This window comes from Pavona decussata, unplaced genomic scaffold (genome assembly GCF_977016875.1).
Source record: "Pavona decussata unplaced genomic scaffold, jaPavDecu1.1 SCAFFOLD_155, whole genome shotgun sequence".
In the NCBI taxonomy this organism is placed as follows: Eukaryota; Metazoa; Cnidaria; class Anthozoa; order Scleractinia; family Agariciidae; genus Pavona; species Pavona decussata.
The window spans coordinates 4,076,566-4,094,731 of record NW_028145567.1 but is presented as its reverse complement, the minus strand read 5'-3'; the positions used below and the strand labels follow the sequence as shown (position 1 = coordinate 4,094,731).

The window sequence follows — 18,166 nt, the reverse complement described above, 5'->3', positions numbered from 1 at the left end:
ACTCACCACAGACTTAGCGACCAGGCATCTCGAAGACAAAAAAATAGATACAGCTAGGGGTGGGGTACGGAACGGCAATTAAAGTTGATTTTATCACAATTTGAACTATCCTTTTAAAGAAAATTATAATTAGCGAAGAAAATATCACTTGCGTTTCATTAGTGAAACCAAACAACGAATACTTGAGGTAAGAGAGCACTTTTGTGAATGAGACTAAATTCCTAACGCTACCCTAGTGAAATATTTGTTGTAAACTCATTTCTCTCACATTTCGTACGTATATATTCGAGAGAAATTATAAAGGTGTTTTTTCAGTTTTACCGTGAAAATGGCAGAGACCCATCATCGTGGCGTAATACATGAAGAGGAAGATAGTGAAGACGGTAAGTATCTGGAAAAGATATTAATATCCTAAGTGGACTTAAGACTTTTTTGCGCTTGACAAAGTTTAAGCTTATAATAATATCGTCACCAAGTAGAATTAAAATTTATTTTTTGTCTTTGCGTATTCAAAATATCACCTCGTTCCCAAAGTAGTATTTTTTCTTAGCTTTGCGGCCTTTTTAAAACTCGTTCGTGAACCGATTTACAAAAGGCGGAAGCTCTGTCGGGAGTCTTAAACTCCCTGATGGATCGAGCAACAAGTTGAATTGAAACGAAATTTAGTTATCAGAACCGCCTTGCCAATTATAATATAACAATAACTTAATAATATTGGGTTTAGTTTTTCAATATAAAAACTGAGTCGTTTTGTGGTAAGGTTTTTGAGTGCAATAGTGATCAAGGTATTTGTCACATATGCTTCAAAGAGGGTCAGACAATTTGTCAATCGTGCTATGCCGGAACCCGCTGTATAACACGCTATTATTTATCAGCTTGTATATTTAAAAGCAACCTCATCACCAATCTTGAAGCTTAAAAACTTATGGTTTAAAATTGATGCAGGACAAAAAGAAACTATAATATGCATTTGTGCATACCAATCCCTTTGAAGATGTTTCTCTCTCAATTTTTGGGTGGTCTGCTCTCTGTTGGCGCTTTGTTTAATAATCCGAACATAATTAATAATATTAATGACTGCTGTTCTTTGGAGTCGCGGGACACACCTAGTCTACCCAATGAATTCCAGCCTGTCTCTGCCACTCAGAAAATCTGTATACACTGTATGTTTAACCTAGTTTTCTGTCAATATTGTGCACACCAAATTCTTTTTCACCATATGCATATGGCATGTCGAGACAGAAAAAAACCCCACATATTTCAGTCTATAGTATCCAATGGCTTCCAATGAACTGTACGGTCAGGTTGAAGGGGTGGTCTGATTTAAAACATTAATGGTTCTTAGACAAGAAAATGAATGCAAAGGTTTTTGTTGAGGCCAAAAGAAAGAAGCCATGTTTGTCATGAGGCCAGGTTTCAATAATTTACTTTCCTGGTGCATCTGCACACACATGTGTGTTTATGTAGAGGGAGGGGGGGTCATTACTCATTAAGTTTGCTATGGGGAGGCTCCACCCAGAGATAACCCCAACTTACCCATTCACATACAGACTTTTACCAAAATGGTACACCTGTCAAATACAGAAAACCAAAAATTTTCCTCCTTTCTCAAAGAAACATCAAGTCCCATAAAATATCCCCTAAACCCTATTCACACTTTTATCTTTGCATTGCCAATTTGTGCCAGCAATGTAGTGTTTGCTACCCATTCTATATATGACTGTATGTGGATGTTAAGTCCAGTTTTTTTTACCCTTTTTTACTATCCTTTCATGAACTATAAGTGTAAAAGAGCAATGCCTTTAGGCAGAATCCCCCCCCCCCAATGGTGCTGGTCTGTGTTTGGCATTTGACATCTTTCTATTTGAGTTCTATCATCCTTGGACTTCCTTGGGAAAGAAAGATTGAAAATTCAGTGATTTCTAGCTTGTTATAATTTATTGGCAGGACATCATGTACACTTCCCGGAGGATTTGACTGCAAACACAGAAATTCAGATACAAATGAAAGGGGAATCTATAGTGAATGTTCACCTAGGATTTCTACAGCATAAACACAAGTATGAAGTACAGTTAAACATTCCAGTGTCACCAACGTCCAGCTCATTGACACCTATAATCAATACTCCATTCATAGCTGTAGGATCTGTCAAAAATCTAGGTGAGTTAAGTTTATTAATTAACTCATAATTATGACTAAGCTTACAGTACATTAACCATCTTTCTATTTAACACTTAGTATTGTGTTGTTGGTACAATGTTTATTCCATGAGCGTGCATTGGATATGAGATGATAGATAGCCAACAAGGCATGTAGTGCCAAGTTGGCTATAATTTTTTCATTGGCACCTTATATAATATACAAACTCACAAAGGATTTAAGGAAAATGGCGAGGAAGCCCAAAGAAACCAGGATCTTGTGTCTTATAGGGGTCCTCGATCGATAGTAACGGTCGATATGTCAGTCGACTCACTATCGACTGACGGTCGAGATCTCGGTCGAGCCACAGTCGCTACTCAGTCGACACTCGGTCGATAATTGGGGATGACTCGGTCGATGTTGTGCCGGTATGGCGGTCGTCGTATCGACCGAGGTGGCTGTCGGCCGATATAGATAGCAATACACCGACACTTCACCAACACATCATCGATACTTCATCGATATTTCACCGCTTACCGGCCGATATATCGGTCAATATTCTATCGATATGTTTTATTGACACTTCGTCCTTATCTCGATCGACATTCGTGTACCTACCCCACTGATCTATCGGTCGTCATATCAGTTGATGGCCAATAGAGTAACTACCGATAGTCGGTCGATAGTCTGTCGTTATCTCATTTTATTCTTCCACTATTGCATCATTTTACCATATTACCGTGTAGCATGAAAATTTTGCGTGTTCGGATTTTGCGAATTTACCTCGATCCGCAAAAATTAGCACTGGGGTGAAATACATTATACTTAAACAAGAACAGTGACATGATTTTCCATGGGAACAAGCAGCCAGAGCTTAGATACATACGGTATTCTGTATCGAGACAGACAGTTTACAAAGACCAGAAAAGCTCTGTTTTCAAAACATAAGCAGCTTTGCCGTGTCAGCAAACGAAATTCAAGAGAATTTCACCATCATTGCGGATACTGAAAATCAACTGCACAAATATGCCGATGTATCGACCGATACTTTGCCGATACTTCACCGACGGCTCACCGATATATTGCCGACACACTGCCGATGCTACCGCGACCGACTGTCAGTCGATCTCTCGACCGAAGGTGATCCAATGATCGGTCGATCCGTCGCCGATGCTCGACCGACACTCGCCCGCTACTCGACCGACAATCAACCAATACTCGGTGGATGCATCGACCGAGATCTCGACCGTCAGTCGATCGTGAGTCGACCGACATATCGACCGTTACTATCGATCGAGGCCCCCTATAAGACACAAGATCCAGAAACCATTATGCTGCATAGGCTTCCTCAACTAATGTTAATTTACAATGTAAAGATTAATAGCACGACAGTGGCAAGATAGGTAAAATAACATTTAGTAATAATATGATATCCAATAACAAAAGGGATTTCAAAAAAAAAAAAAAAGAGGAAGCACTAGAAACGTAGTAATGAGAGAGGGAATTGGGGGAAGGTAGATCATATACCAAATCATACCATATCAGCCTGGGTATAGAATGGTTCAATCTGAGACTCGCCAAGACACCAAGCCCCTCATTTTAAATCTGAGACCAAGACTTAACAATTTTTTTCAAAACCGAGCCCAAGATGCTGTGAATAAAAAGGAAGTATGAGACACCACTAAATCAGCCTTGCCCCTTTTATTTTAAGCGCAATATGGCAATTTACAAGCAGAATTTATCTAAGCCTACATTTTTCACAGCCTGCATGATTGTGATGTTCTGATGTTGAGTCGTTTTCTCTGTATTATTCTTTTTTTTGGTTGTTCTATGACAGTTCATTCAGACTAAACAACTTGGCTTGCAAGACTCCGGAATACGAGATTCCGATTCCTGCTTTATTTTTTATGAGCTTGAGATTCCAAGACTCTAGTTTAATTTGAGATGCCAAGATTTCGAGACTCACTGAAAATTTTGCGAGACCCATCATTTTTCAAGGACAATTCTATGCCCCTCATATCCATATCAAGTGGAATAATTCTTTGATTAAAAACAATCAAGAAATTTTGCTAGATCTTGGTGATTTCGCTTTGCATTTAGAACAGTCAGAAGACAACTTCATGGCTGCTATTTCTTGGGCATGGTATAACGGTTCTTATAATCCATCAAATATTTTCGCTCGCGCGCGATTAGTCTAAACGCCTCACGTGACCGAATATACCCCAGCTAAAACTGGGGAATATCCGATGATATTCCCCAATTGATATTCCCCAATTTAAAAAACTTCAAGGTGCGTCAAGTTTACAACTAAAATTAATGTCAAGATGGGGGAACGGTTTGCTTTTGTGACAGAAGGAGAGATAAACCTGCTGGTCGATAAAGCAGTATGAGAAAACAACATACGCTCTAAACGTTTTTGACTGTAAAAAAAAAAATATTTGAAGGACAGTAACCACAATAGCCTCCATTTGGCTTTAAAAATATGCTCTGATATTTGTCCTTGGACATTATCTGCTCCTCAAAGCTCACAGTTTTCTGCGAGCTTTGCTCTCGGAAAACTGTTCGCTTCTCGGAACACTGATAAATTGTCCGCAGACAAATATCTGAGCATATTTTCGCGCCAAATGGAGGCTATTGTTTATATATACCATGGCCACTAAGCCAATCAATCTCTGGAATTGCATGACACAGTGATCCAGTTTTTCATAAAACACTGATGTACAACAAAATAAATGTTGTACAACAATGAAAGTAGGTGTTCCATAAATCTAGGCAAGTCAACTCAAGAGTAGCTAACCAAAATGATAAAAGGCAGAATTAAATATTTCAATACTTATTTGTCTGATTATTCTCAGGGGATGGTAAAGGACACGAAGTCACAGTAGAGCTTGATGCACACAAAGAAGGACTTCTTAGGGACAAATTTGTGTTAAAAAATGAAGCTGATGAGGAATTTGTGATTGTCCTTCATGCACGAGTTCTTGGACTGCGTAAAGGAACTCCTATGCTAAAGGAAGGTATACGGTGCATACATGCCGAGAAAGATGAAGAGGAAGACCATAGTGACTGGCAAGGATTTGAGTGATAAATAGTAAAAACTATGTGAAATAGTATACTGCATGCTTACATTTTCTAATCTAGATGTTTATTAAAGTCCAAAGTCATTAGAGGCATAAATTATGCCACAACCATATTTGCATCTCCTGTCATCTCCCTTGATCCGTTGTTTAATTCCACAGTTCTCCACTATGTTGTTTTTGGCCTTTCCAGCCTTATGCTCTCTACTGGCGTCTTGACCCAACAAAATTCTTTACTTTACTTTTCAAATTCTTTACTGACTCCCTGACTTTGAAAGTTAGCTGGAAGGCTGGGTGTATTTTAGAAAGCCAAGGATTGCTGGGATGCCAAACCTTGTCACAAAAAATCTGAGCCAAGAAATAAGTTTCTATCAAGCACAAGACTGGAAATGGTCATTCTTTGAAACTTTTGGCAAAGAACCTCACTAAAAGCTAGCTCTTGAGTAAATCAAGCTCTATGCAACCAGGATCCAAACTTTTGAGATTCAAGATTCTGAGACAGTACCTACTCTTGACTAAACTCCAAGGATATTTACCATTTGCATGAAAAAAAAACAACAATTGAAATTTCAGTTTTGGGTTTTCAGTCTAACTGTTTCAGACTGAATTAAGTGATTTGGTTTTGGTCATTATAATCAGACAAGTTGTGTTGTATAGGAAAACTATAACTTTTATTACCAGTTATGTTTGACTTTATAAAATTAATGATATGTTGATAATAAACTTGTGCATAGCATTTTCCATATATACTTAAGGTTAATATCAAAATTTTTATGCAACACAATATCAACCATGTACAAGACCAGGGGCGAGTTGTTTGAAAGCCGATTAACACTATCTACGATTAAAAGTTAATCAAGGTTTAATATCGCTCTTTAAAAGTGATTTCAAAGCCTAATTTCAAGCTAAAGGTAAAGGATAGTCTAAGTCAAGACCGAGGGCCATAACTATTTTGGAAGAATCTTTGTTGATTAGCTATTAACCTCAAATCAACTTTCACGTTAATCCAGGATTAGCTTAATCGGGCTTTGAACAACTGGGCCCTGGCTATTAACCCATTTACAAGTTTGAAACAGGGAAAAAAATTATCTTCTCAGTACCTTCCATTTGAATGTTTTTATTTAAAGATTTTATCCAGATATCGCATAGACAATTAAAAAATTAGACATAACACTACAGGAATGTTTACATGATATCTGCAGTACAAGTTTAAGTTCTTCCCAGTTCCTTTAATCAAGGGTATCCTATTCGATATCTATTCATTACCGTGAAGCTGTTCTAAAATCGCACGTGGGTAGAATGTTAATTAGCAGTTTAACGCCAAAAATAAGAAAAGTCTCTGAACTATAACGTTTCTACTTTGAGAGCTCAAAGCATTTTTTAATTATGATTTACTATAAAAGTTTTTTTTTAATTGAAGAATTTGGAGACTTGTTGACATCGTGTCTTTGTTTTCTGTTTGAATGTGTGACATCCAGGAAACCAATTCACCTCATGGTTCCTGAAGCTTTTTGGTATTGGTAAATTGTAAAATGATTTAGTAAACTGACATTCAATAAAACTTTATCATCTTTGAGCTCTTATCTTTAACACACTTTTCTTGTTTTAATAGCTTTCACGTCGGTTAAGGTACAATAAATTAGAAGTAATGTTGATGCAAGTTCACCCACTCCAGGTAAATAACTTACTGGCACAAACTCATTCTGGTACATTGTAAGCATGGTACAACTGCTTGTTTCATATTCCTTTTAAAATCAACCATTTCTCTTACAGAGAAACCTTCACCAGCACATTTTTATCATCTCATACAAGAATGAAGGTTGCCCTGTCATCATAGTTATTTAACATTTTATCTCATTCATGGAGGACTCTGACAGTCAATTGTTATTTATTAATCCAAGTACATTAAATGTACCTGTTAAGTAGAGATTTGGTTGATATTTTGGAAAAAGCAAGTTCCAGTCCGTTTTTGTGGCACATATTTTACTTAAGTCTAGTAAAATTGATAGGAAAACCTTAAGTTCAACACATTCATGGTTAAAGCAGTGAGCTTATGGGGTCGAGTTTTAAACTGGATGTTAATTTTAATTTGTTAAATTATACAGAAAGTCTGCATGCTTTTCTTTTTTAATATTTTATCTCCATTATTTGTAAAAATTAAAAAGTTTAACTTAAAGTTTTGTTTGTTTATCATAAGTTATAATTTTGCCAAAAGTGATGCACGTACTCAACTCATAAATAAATACTGTATTGCCATAAAACCTCATTTTAATGTTTTGCATTTTGTTAAGCTCGATTTTCAGCTATCTGGTACTGTTGGACCCTGTTATTATCCTTTTCCCATTGAACAGAGAATATACAGGTACGGGGAACGTTCTTCCGGTTCCCATTCTAAATAGTGAAAACACATTTTGTTTTTAGGTGTCTTGTAATTATGAAGGACAAAGACTTATTACTGCTGTTTGGCTAGATTTTCGCCGTTCTCTATCGGCTGTGAGTGGCCACATGATTACATCCATTCATTAATTCATTCAGTCCATCCGTCTGTCCGTCCGACAGCAAGTCAGTCCTCCCCTCCGTCCGTCCGTCAATCAGTCTGTCATTCATTCGTTTGTTCGCTTTTCATTCATTCATTCATTCATTCATTCATTCATTCATTCATTCAGTCAGTCAGTCAGTCAGTCAGTCAGTCAGTCAGTCCGTCCGTCCGTTCGTCCGTCAGTCAGTCAGTCAGCCGGTTAGTCATTCGTTAGCTTTTCCTTCATTCATTCATGTACCTTTTTTTCGTTTCACGTGATAACTGTAAGTACTCAACTTGGAAATGCGTGTTTTCTCCAACCAGTAACTACACTATGTTGCATAAAGTTGTTGACTGCGGGCATTCAACTGAGAAATGTGTAGCGTGACATGGTTGTAGCAATAAACATCAAGTTGAAATTATGAAACCCGAGTCCCCCTTGTCTGAGAGACATCGCCGCATGTGTACAGACAAGAAAAACATCACGCTCTATGATCACGCGAACATATTAGTAATCGCGACTCTACCCAATATTAAAGTTATAGGCTGTCTCTAAATTATGTGATTTTCATAGTTCATGGAACTCTTAATTAATAAGATCTGGCTTTCAAACTCGCACGCGGATTTTTAGTTAGCACGTAATATTGCATGCAAATATGCAGTCGCAGAGACGCATGTTGAGGTAAACATCGCGTGATCTGAACACGTGATGCCTAAAAATAGATAAGTACGTCTTGTCCTAAACTCGAAAGTGAAAGTCTTTCAAATTTCCTCATCGATCATTTTCAATGCTGAAGGGTTCTTTACTGGCAACACTGATAACTGCTACTTGCTGTTTTAGTTTACCCTGCAATTGAGTGGAAACTTAGCAAAGGGTAAGCATTCTTTATTTTTTACTTTTGTTTCGCTTTTAATAAGGCTTCCATTCCATGCAAACTGGTTAGATTCCTACGTTGTCCGATTTATACGTCTAAGTTGGAAATTTGCATATGTTTGTTGAAGGAATGATAAACGAAAACATATTATTTCCTTTGACTTCATTCGTCCGCTTCTGTATAACACTTGGCGATGGTACATATAGAGTCAAGACAGCGTGAATTGGACAGAATTGTAAATTGTAAAAAACACCCAAATCAAATTTTCACTACAAAGCCAAATACTAGCTACAGTTGTAATCTGAGATCGACACAGGGACCAGGAGGTCAAGAACGAAAAGACATACGAACTCTTTTATGGCGCGGGCCGCAAGGTTCCTTTGTTCATGATTGTGTATTTTTTTTCAACTTTAGATCCAATTATGTAAATCCATTGTATATTTATTTTTTAAGATGGATGAATAAAGCTTATTATTAAGAACAAATCATAAAATTTGTTTCAATTAAACTTCGGACTTTATGGATGAAATCCTATTTGGTATGAGTTGATCATTTAGTAACACTGATTTAAATGAAAGCTATTTTAAAAGTGTAGCACATCATCTGTTGCTGTTTGCGGTAAATTACCTTTGGTCTGAGTGTGAAGGGAAAACATCGTGTCAAATTAAGATGTACTGTTCTAAGTATGTAAGAAATGTTGGGTGTCTAGAAAACGAAAACCTAGAGAAGAGAAAGCAATGGTGCGGAAATTTAATGGCGAAACTGAGGTGTTTACAGGGCCAGAAATTTGGAGCTTTCGCCGGCAACTGATTTTGCATGAAGTGTCCATTTCATTGTGAAGCCAATTAAGCTCATCCAGTAGATTGATTTCCCAGGTGTGAAATGTAAACCTCTTTAAATCGAGAAACACCGTTGATTTTACAGCCGCAACAACAATTTTGTTTTCCCTTTTGCTTCATAAGATCCCAACAGTCAAGCCAAAAGGGAAGAGCTCTCTGGGGTCTAAAATGCAGGAAACGCCAAAACCTTGAATTGAGCATGCGTAGATCATACGTAGACCGGTTCAGATACTGTATGATCATCCTTAAAGATGTACACTTTCCACACACACACACAAATTCGGCTTTAAAAACGTAAAGTTAAAACGTACACGTTGCCAGGTGTTAGAACTTGTAACAAGCCACCGAGAGTCCACCTCCGTCTTGCTAACAACAGAATATTATTTTTATAGCGCGTTAAGTCACACAAGCTGTATATGGCTAAAGCAACAAAATTCAGCGATGAACAACTCAACTACTTCAGGATTTGCTGTGTCACCACTGATGTACTAGCCGAGGGTCTCCGAACAATCTTTAAACAGGAATGGGACAACCGCTACAAAGCTTCATTGGGTGAATGGAAGGACGAGCCGAGGAATGGATTGGATTTCTATAATGGGGAATCTCCGTGGAACCAAAGAAGAAATGCGAAACTTTTAGCGACCATGATAAAAGGAAATCGAGCTGAGTGGGATTGCACCATGCTCTTTTACGCCATCTTGTACTCGGATTGCATCGGCAAGAGCCTTAACGCGGTCGTCAAATCAAATGTAGAGGATCTCAGGGAATTTCGAAATGAAGAATTTGCTCACATTCCACGAGGCCATCTCTCGGACCCAGAGTTTCATAATGCCATAGCTAGAGTTGACGTAGCATTTCAAGCACTCGGGCTCACCACCTTGCGAATTCAAGAAATCAGAAACCAGACAAGATTTCCAACGGAGGAGTTGGCGACGATATTGCAAAACGTTGACGACCTCCATCAGGAACTTCAAGAGAAAGATGCGGAACTTCAAGAGAAAGAAGGGGAAATTCAAGAAAAAGAGGCGGAACTTCAAGAAAAAGAAGATGAAAGACAGGTCCTTGAAGATCAGCTTCGGAATGAAGTTTCCTCATTTTGCATCCTCCCTCCCAAGCCTTCACACGACGTTGCAAGTCGAGATGATGAGGTAACTAAAATAACCCAACAGCTAAGAGAACTTAAAGAAGGCAACAAAAACCGCTTAAGTTACCTGTACATCTCAGGGAACCCTGGAAGTGGCAAATCTCAGTTGGCCGGGCTCGTCGCGAAGAGATTTTTCCAAGAAGTCACAGACACCGCATTCGTAATGACTCTTAATGCTGAAAGTCTTGACTCACTACTAAAATCCTATGTCTCTTGCGCTCGACTGTTGAACTGTTCAGAATATGCAATTACAAACACACTCAGTTCTAAGGATTCAGAGATAGAAGAGAAGATCGCCAATCTCAAGACGTTAGTTAGCACAAAAGTTAAGCTCTACACGTCGTGGCTACTGGTAGTTGACAATGTTACCAGCATACCTCAAGCAAGTGTTCATTTGCCAGAACCTGGGAACGAACAGTGGTTAGGAGGACAAATGTTAATCACAACACAGGACACTGCTTCCATCCCTTTGGCAAACTCCTTCATTGGTCACATCTCAGTGAGCAAGGGTATAAAGCTTGCTGATGCCACTTCCTTATTAGCCACGCTTTCTGGTATCACTGTTACTGAGGTGGAAACGGAGGTCGCACAGACATTAGACTATCAACCTCTTGCCTTAGCAAGTGCCGCTACATTTGTCAAACACGTTCGTGAGAACAAAGCATCTTCAAACTATGGCTGGAAAGATTACCTGGAAAAACTAAACAAAGGCCAGCGTGCTGACACTGAGACCCTTCTTTCTGACACAAACCCAAGCTATCCAAAATCTATGACCGCAGCAATTACATTAGCCGTGAAAAATGTGATGTCATCAGACAAAGTTTTAAATCACACATTCAGTTTTCTTTCACTCTGTTCACAACAACCATTAAACCTTCAAATTGTGATAAACTACATTCGGAATGAAGAGGAGGAGTTCAAGGATGACGATATCATTCGAATGCGGATTCAAAGAGGCCAACTGCTGTTATTTGAAGAGGATGAGAGTGATGTCTACATTTGTTTACATCAGGTTGTGCGCAGCGTAATCAAAGATGAAACTAAAAGCTATTCGGAGGGTGAAAACCTCAAAATGAATCACGGAGCCATTACATCATTTTATCAGTTCATAGATGATCACCTGTTAGATGAGTTAGATTGTGTTAGTAACAGCAGGCATCTTGTTCCTCATTTAAAGTACTTAAGAACAGAAATTCAAACTACTTATAACAGAGACGACATAGTCCAACTCGTCGAAAACTTTGCGTTGGATATTAAACACTATTCAGATTATTTCATACGATTTAGCAACATATGCGTTACCCATTGCGAGTTTAACACAGCAAGAGGATTCCTGTATGTAGGTTTAAACATTTCACTACAAAAGCTGGGAGCTCAACATATCGATGTCGCCCGTTTTTATCACGGCTTGGCTACTGTACTCCAGGCCCAAGGTGACCCGGAGAAAGCGAAGGAGTATCTTGAGCGTGCCCTAGCCATTCAACTACAAAAGCTGGGAGATCAACATGTCGGTGTCGCCAGTTCTTATAACAACTTGGCTAATGTATTCGATGACCAAGGTGACCTGGAGAAGGCGAAGGAGTATCATGAGCGTGCCCTAGCCATTCAACTTCAAAAGCTGGGAGATCAACATGTCGATGTCGCCAGTTCTTATAACAACTTGGCTAATGTACTCAGTAAGCAAGGTGACCTGGAGAAGGCGAAGGAGTATCATGAGCGTGCCCTAGCCATTCAACTTCAAAAGCTGGGAGATCAACATGTCGATGTCGCCAGTTCTTATAACAACTTGGCTAATGTACTCAGTAAGCAAGGTGACCTGGAGAAGGCGAAGGAGTATCATGAGCGTGTCCTAGCCATTCGACTACAAAAGCTGGGAGATCAACATGTCGATGTCGCCAGTTCTTATAACAACTTGGCTAGTGTACTCCATCACCAAGGTGACCTGGAGAAGGCGAAGGAGTATTATGAGCGTGCACTAGCCATTCGACTGCAAAAGCTGGGAGATCAACATGTCGATGTCGCCAGTTCTTATAACAACTTGGCTAATGTACTCCATGGCCAAGGTGACCTGGAGAAGGCGAAGGAGTATCATGAGCGTGCCCTAGCCATTCGACTACAAAAGCAGGGAGATCAACATGTCGATGTCGCCAGGTGCTATAACAACTTGGCTAATGTACTCTATGACCAAGGTGGCCAGGAGAGGGCGAAGGAGTATCATGAGGGTGCCCTAGCCATTCGACTACAAAAGCAGGGAGATCAACATGTCGATGTCGCCTGTTCTTATAACAACTTGGCTAATGTACTCCATGGCCAAGGTGACCTGGAGAAGGCGAAGGAGTATAATGAGCGTGCCCTTGCTATTCGACTACAAAAGTTGGGAACTCAACATGTCCATGTCGCCAGTTCTTATAACAACTTGGCTACTGTACTTCATCACCAAGGTGACCTGAAGGAGGCGAAGGAGTATCATGAGCGTGCCCTAGCCATTCGACTACAAAAGCTGGGAGATCAACATGTCGATGTCGCCAGGTCCTATAACAACTTGGCTAATGTACTCCATGACCAAGGTGACCTGGAGAAGGCGAAGGAGTATCATGAGCGTGCCCTAGCCATTCGACTACAAAAGCTGGGAGATCAACATGTCGATGTCGCCAGGTCCTATAACAACTTGGCTAATGTACTCCATGACCAAGGTGACCTGGAGAAGGCGAAGGAGTATCATGAGCGTGCCCTAGCCATTCGACTACAAAAGCTGGGAGATCAACATGTCGATGTCGCCAGGTCCTATAACAACTTGGCTAATGTACTCCATGACCAAGGTGACCTGGAGAAGGCGAAGGAGTATCATGAGCGTGCCCTAGCCATTCGACTACAAAAGCTGGGAGATCAACATGTCGATGTCGCCAGTTCTTATAACAACTTGGCTACTGTACTCCGTGACCAAGGTAACCTTGAGAAGGCGAAGGAGTATCATGAGCGTGCCCTAGCCATTCGACTACAAAAGCAGGGAGATAAACATCTTGGTGTCGCCAGTTCTTATAACAACTAGGCTACTGTACTCCATGACCAAGGTGACCTGGAAAAGGCAAAGGAGTATCATGAGTGGCTCTTGCCATTCGACTACAGACTCGTACCCAGTCGCTATTTCCGTGTTTTGTGGGGTGAGAAGATTGGATACGAGGATGGATTGAGACGCGCGGGGTGTCATGGAAAGAGGCGAAGTAGAAACGTTTTCATTCATTTTCGCTTTATTTTCACTGTTTTTAAACATAGATATCTCAAAATTGGAGACACCCATGTAGCTCAATATACATATAGATTGTTTTGCTACAAGGAATGACCCTTTAACAGAAAATACAAATTCTCAAATTTTACTTTGCCAGAGATATTAGTGAAAAATGCAGGAATAAACAAAATCACCCCTTTAAAATTCATTCATTATTTATTTGAGAGGTTATGAGCTACCGTTGCTATAGTAATAGTTTTGGTTGGAAACCAATAAGAAAATTAACTTTGATCATATGTTGAAATGATGATGAACGTGATCGAAGTTTATGTTGTATGCTCAGAAAAACTGAGTCAAACAGTATCTCAGTGAAGCTGCTCCGTGATTTGCTGATAGAATTTCCTATATTTTTTTTAAATATGGGCATGTAACAAAAAAATCTCAGTAATCACTATATTGACAAATAATCATGAGCGTGGCATTCAAGGAGCAATATCTAAGCGACCAATAACTGTTAAATACTGAGTGAGTGTACCTTTTGCCACAATACATCTAGTAGAAGAATTTGTAATAAGTGTGTTGGAAATGACAAAAAATAAATATAATAACCGTAACATGAACTAAATTAAAAGTGCACTAAAAGACTAAAAATACAAAAAGTATAGCAACTGCAGTGCTGCAACCGTAGTAAGGCTACAAGGTGTAGCAAGGCTAGCAAGCGTAGCAAGTGTAACAAGCGTAGCAAGGCTAGCAAACGTAGCAAGTGTAACAAGCGTAGCAAGCGTAGCAAGTGTAGCAAGCGTACCAAGTCTAGCAAGTGTAGCAAGCGTCGCAAGTGTAGCAAGCGTAGCAAGCGTAGCAAGTGTAGCAAGTGTAGCAAGTGTAGCAAGTCTAGCAAGTGTAGCAACTGTGGCAAGCGTAGCAAGCATAGCAATTGTAGCAAGCGTAGCAAGGCTAGAAAACGTAGCAAGGCTAGCAAGCGTAGCAACTGTAGCAAGTGTAGCAAGCGTAGCAAGCGTAGCAAGTGTAACAAGCGTAGCAAGCGTAGCGAGCGTAGCAAGCGTAACAAGTGTACCAAGTGTAACAAACGTAGCAAGCGTAACAATCGTAGCAAGTGTAGCAAGTGCAGCAAGTGTAGCAAGTGTAGCAAGTGTAGCAAGCCTAGCAAGCCTAGCAAGTGTAGCAAGCGTAGCAAGTATACCAAGCGTAGCAAGCGTAGCAAGTGTAGCAAGTGTAGCAAGCGTAGCAAGTGTAGCAAGTGTAGCAAGTCTAGCAAGTGTAGCAAGCGTAGAGAGCAGAGCAAGTGTAGCAAGCGTAGCAAGCGAAGCAAGGCTAGCAAGCGTAGCAAGTGTAGCAAGCGTAGCAAGCGTAGCAAGTGTAGCAAGCGTAGCAAGTGTAGCAAGCGTAGCAAGCGTAGCAAGTGTAGCAAGTGTAGCAAGTGTAACAAGTGTAGCAAGTGTAGCAAGCGTAGCAAGTGTAAAAAGCGTAGCAAGTGTAGCAAGTGTAGCAAGCGTAACAAGCGTAGCAAGTGTAGCAAGTCTAACAAGCGTAGCAAGCGTAGCAAGCGTAGCAAGGGTAGCAAGTGTAGCAAGTGCAACAAGCGTAGCAAGCGTAGCAAGCGTAGCAAGCGTAGCAAGTGTAGCAATCGTAGCAAGTCTAGCAAGTGTAGCAAGTGTAGCAAGTGCAACAAGTGTAGCAAGCGTAGCAAGTGTAGCAAGCGTAGCAAGCGTAGCAAGTGTAGCAAGCGTAGCAAGTGTAGCAAGCGTAGCAAGTGTAGCAAGTGTAGCAAGTGCAACAAGCGTAGCAAGCGTAGCAAGTGTAGGAAGTGTAACAAGCGTAGCAAGCGTAGCAAGCGTAACAAGCGTAGGAAGCGTAGGAAGCGTAGCAAGCGTAGCCAGTGTAGCAAGCGTAGCAAGCGTAGCAAGTGTAGCAAGTGCAACAAGCGTAGCAAGCGTAGCAAGTGTAGCAAGTGTAGCAAGTGCAACAAGCGTAGCAAGCGTAGCAAGTGTAGCAAGTGTAGCAAGTGTAGCAAGTGTAGCAAGTGTAACAAGTGTAGCAAGTGTAGAAAGTGTAGCAAGCGTAGCAAGTGTAGCAAGTGTAACAAGTGTAGACAGCGTAGCAAGTGTAGCAAGTGTAGCAAGTGCAACAAGCGTAGCAAGCGTAGCAAGCGTAGCAAGTGTAGCAAGCGTAGCAAGCGTAGCAAGTGTAGCAAGTGCAGCAAGTGTAACAAGTGTAGCAAGTGCAACAAGCGTAGCAAGTGTAGCAAGTGTAACAAGCGTAGCAAGCGTAGCAAGTGTACCAAGTGTAACAAGCGTAGGAAGTGTAGCAAGTGTAGCAAGCGTAGCAAGTGTAGCAAGTGTAGCATGCGTAGCAAGTGTAGCAAGCGTAGCAAGTGTAGCAAGCGTAGCAAATGTAGCAAGCGTAGCAAGTGTAGTAAGTGTAACAAGCGTAGCAAGTGTAGGTAGTGTAGCAAGGCTAGCAAGTGTAGCAAGCGAAGCAAGTGTAGCAAGCGTAGCAAGCGTACGAATTGTAGCCAGCGTAGCAAGTGTAGCAAGCGTATCAAGTGTAGGAAGGTAGCAAGTTTAGCAAGCGTAGCAAGCGAAGCAAGCGTAGCAAGTGTAGCAAGCGTAGCAAGTGTAGCAAGCGTATCAAGTGTAGCAAGGTAGCAAGTGTAGCAAGTGTAGCAAGCGTAGCAAGTGTAGCAAGCGTAGCAAGCATAGCAAGTGTAGCAAGCGAAGCAAGCGAAGCAAGTGTAGCAAGGTAGCAAGTGTAGCAAGCGAAGAAAGCGTAGCAAGTGTAGCAAGTGTAGCAAGGTAGCAAGTGTAGCAAGCTTAGCAAGTGTAGCAAGTGTAGCAAGCGTAGCAAGTGTAGTAAGCGTAGCAAGTGAAGCAAGTGTAGCAAGCGAAGCAAGCGAAGCAAGCGTAGCAAGCGTATCAAGTGTAGCAAGTTTAACAAGTGTAGCAAGCGTAGCAAGTTTAACAAGCGTAGCAAGTGTAGAAAGCGTAGCAAGTGTAGCAAGGGTAGCAAGCGTAGCAAGTGTGGCAAGCGTAGCAAGTTTAACAAGTGTAGCAAGCGTAGCAAGTGTAACAAGTGCAGCAAGTGTAGCAAGTGTAGCAAGCGTAGCAAGTTTAACAAGTGTAGCAAGGTAGGAAGCGTAGCAAGTGTAGCAAGCAAAGCAAGTGTAGCAAGCGTAGCAGGCCTAGCTAGCGTAGCAAGCGTAGCAAGCGTAGCAGGCGTAGCAAGCGTAGCAGGTGTAGCAAGCGTAGCAAGCGTAGCAAGCGAAGTAAGCATAGCAAGCGTAGCGAGTGTAGCAAGCGTAGCAAGTGTAGCAAGTGTAGCAAGCGTAGCAAGTGTAGCAAGTGTAGCAAGCGTAGCAAGTGTAGCTAGTGTAGCAAGGCTGGCAAGTGTAGCAAGCGAAGCAAGTGTAGCAAGCGTAGCAACCATAGCAAGTGTAGCAAGCGTAGCAAGTGTAGCAAGCGTATCAAGTGTAGCAAGGTAGCAAGTGTAGCAAACGTAGCAAGTGTAGCAAGCGTAGCAAGCATAGCAAGTGTAGCAAGCGTATCAAGTGTAGCAAGGTAGCAAGTGTAGCAAGCGAAGCAAGCGTAGCAAGCGTAGCAAGCATAGCAAGTGTAGCAAGCGTATCAAGTGTAGCAAGGTAGCAGGTGTAGCAAGCGTAGCAAGTGTAGCAAGCGTAGCAAGTGTAGTAAGCGTAGCAAGTGAAGCAAGTGTAGCAGCGAAGCAAGCGAAGCAAGCGTAGCAAGCGTATCAAGTGTAGCAAGTTTAACAAGTGTAGCTAGCGTTGCAAGTTTAACAAGCGTAGCAAGTGTAGCAAGCGTAGCAACTGTAGCAAGCATAACAAGGGTAGCAAACGTGGCAAGTGTGGCAAGCGTAGCAAGTTTATCAAGTGTAGCAAGCGTAGCAAGTTTAACAAGTGCAGCAAGTGTAGCAATTGTAGCAAGCGTAGCAAGTGTAACAAGTGTAGCAAGTGTAGCAAGCGTAGCAAGTTTTACGAGTGTAGCAAGCGTAGCAAGTGTAGGAAGCGAAGCAAGCGTAGCCAGTGTAGCAAGCGTAGCAAGTGTAGCAAGTTTAACAAGTGTAGCAACCGTAGCAAGCGTAACAAGTGCAGCAAGTGTAGCAAGTGTAGCAAGCGTAGCAAGTGTAACAAGCGTAGCAAGCGTAGCAAGTGTAGCAAGCGTAGCAAGTGTAGGAAGCGAAGCAAGCGTAGCAAGTGTAGCAAGTGTAGCAAGTTTAACAAATGTAGCAAGCGTAGCAAGTTTAACAAGTGTAGCAAGGTAGGAAGCGTAGCAAGTGTAGCAAGCGTAGCAAGTTTAACAAGTGTAGCAAGCGT

General features: G+C 41.1%; 2 protein-coding genes across 4 annotated transcripts in view; both read left to right on the top strand.

The window, feature by feature from the left end:
• Positions 1 to 54: 54 nt before the first annotated feature.
• Positions 55 to 6,543, top strand: LOC146465960 (adipose-secreted signaling protein-like). Of its 2 annotated transcripts, XM_085128356.1 has the most exons (4): positions 55 to 187; positions 316 to 383; positions 1,948 to 2,160; positions 4,995 to 6,543. In XM_085128356.1, exons 2-4 carry the CDS (start codon positions 329 to 331, stop codon positions 5,222 to 5,224), a joined length of 498 nt encoding a protein of 165 aa, XP_084984482.1. In that variant the 5' UTR covers positions 55 to 187; positions 316 to 328; the 3' UTR covers positions 5,225 to 6,543. The 2 variants fall into 2 exon arrangements, with proteins under 2 accessions (XP_084984482.1, XP_084984481.1); XM_085128355.1 differs by lacking the exon at positions 55 to 187 and having other exon boundaries at positions 231 to 383.
• Positions 6,544 to 8,455: 1,912 nt separating this feature from the next.
• LOC146465959 (uncharacterized) overlaps positions 8,456 to 18,166 on the top strand; it is a 29,580-nt gene continuing 19,869 nt past the window's right edge. The window contains exons 1-2 of one of the 2 annotated variants that reach the window (XM_085128342.1): positions 8,456 to 8,609; positions 9,841 to 14,131. In XM_085128342.1, coding sequence (XP_084984468.1) covers positions 9,865 to 13,641 — 3,777 coding nt within the window. In that variant the 5' untranslated portion in view covers positions 8,456 to 8,609; positions 9,841 to 9,864 and the 3' untranslated portion in view covers positions 13,642 to 14,131. Of the gene's footprint in view, positions 8,610 to 9,840; positions 14,132 to 18,166 lie in introns of those variants that run through there. The other variant, XR_014868224.1, reaches the window with a different exon arrangement.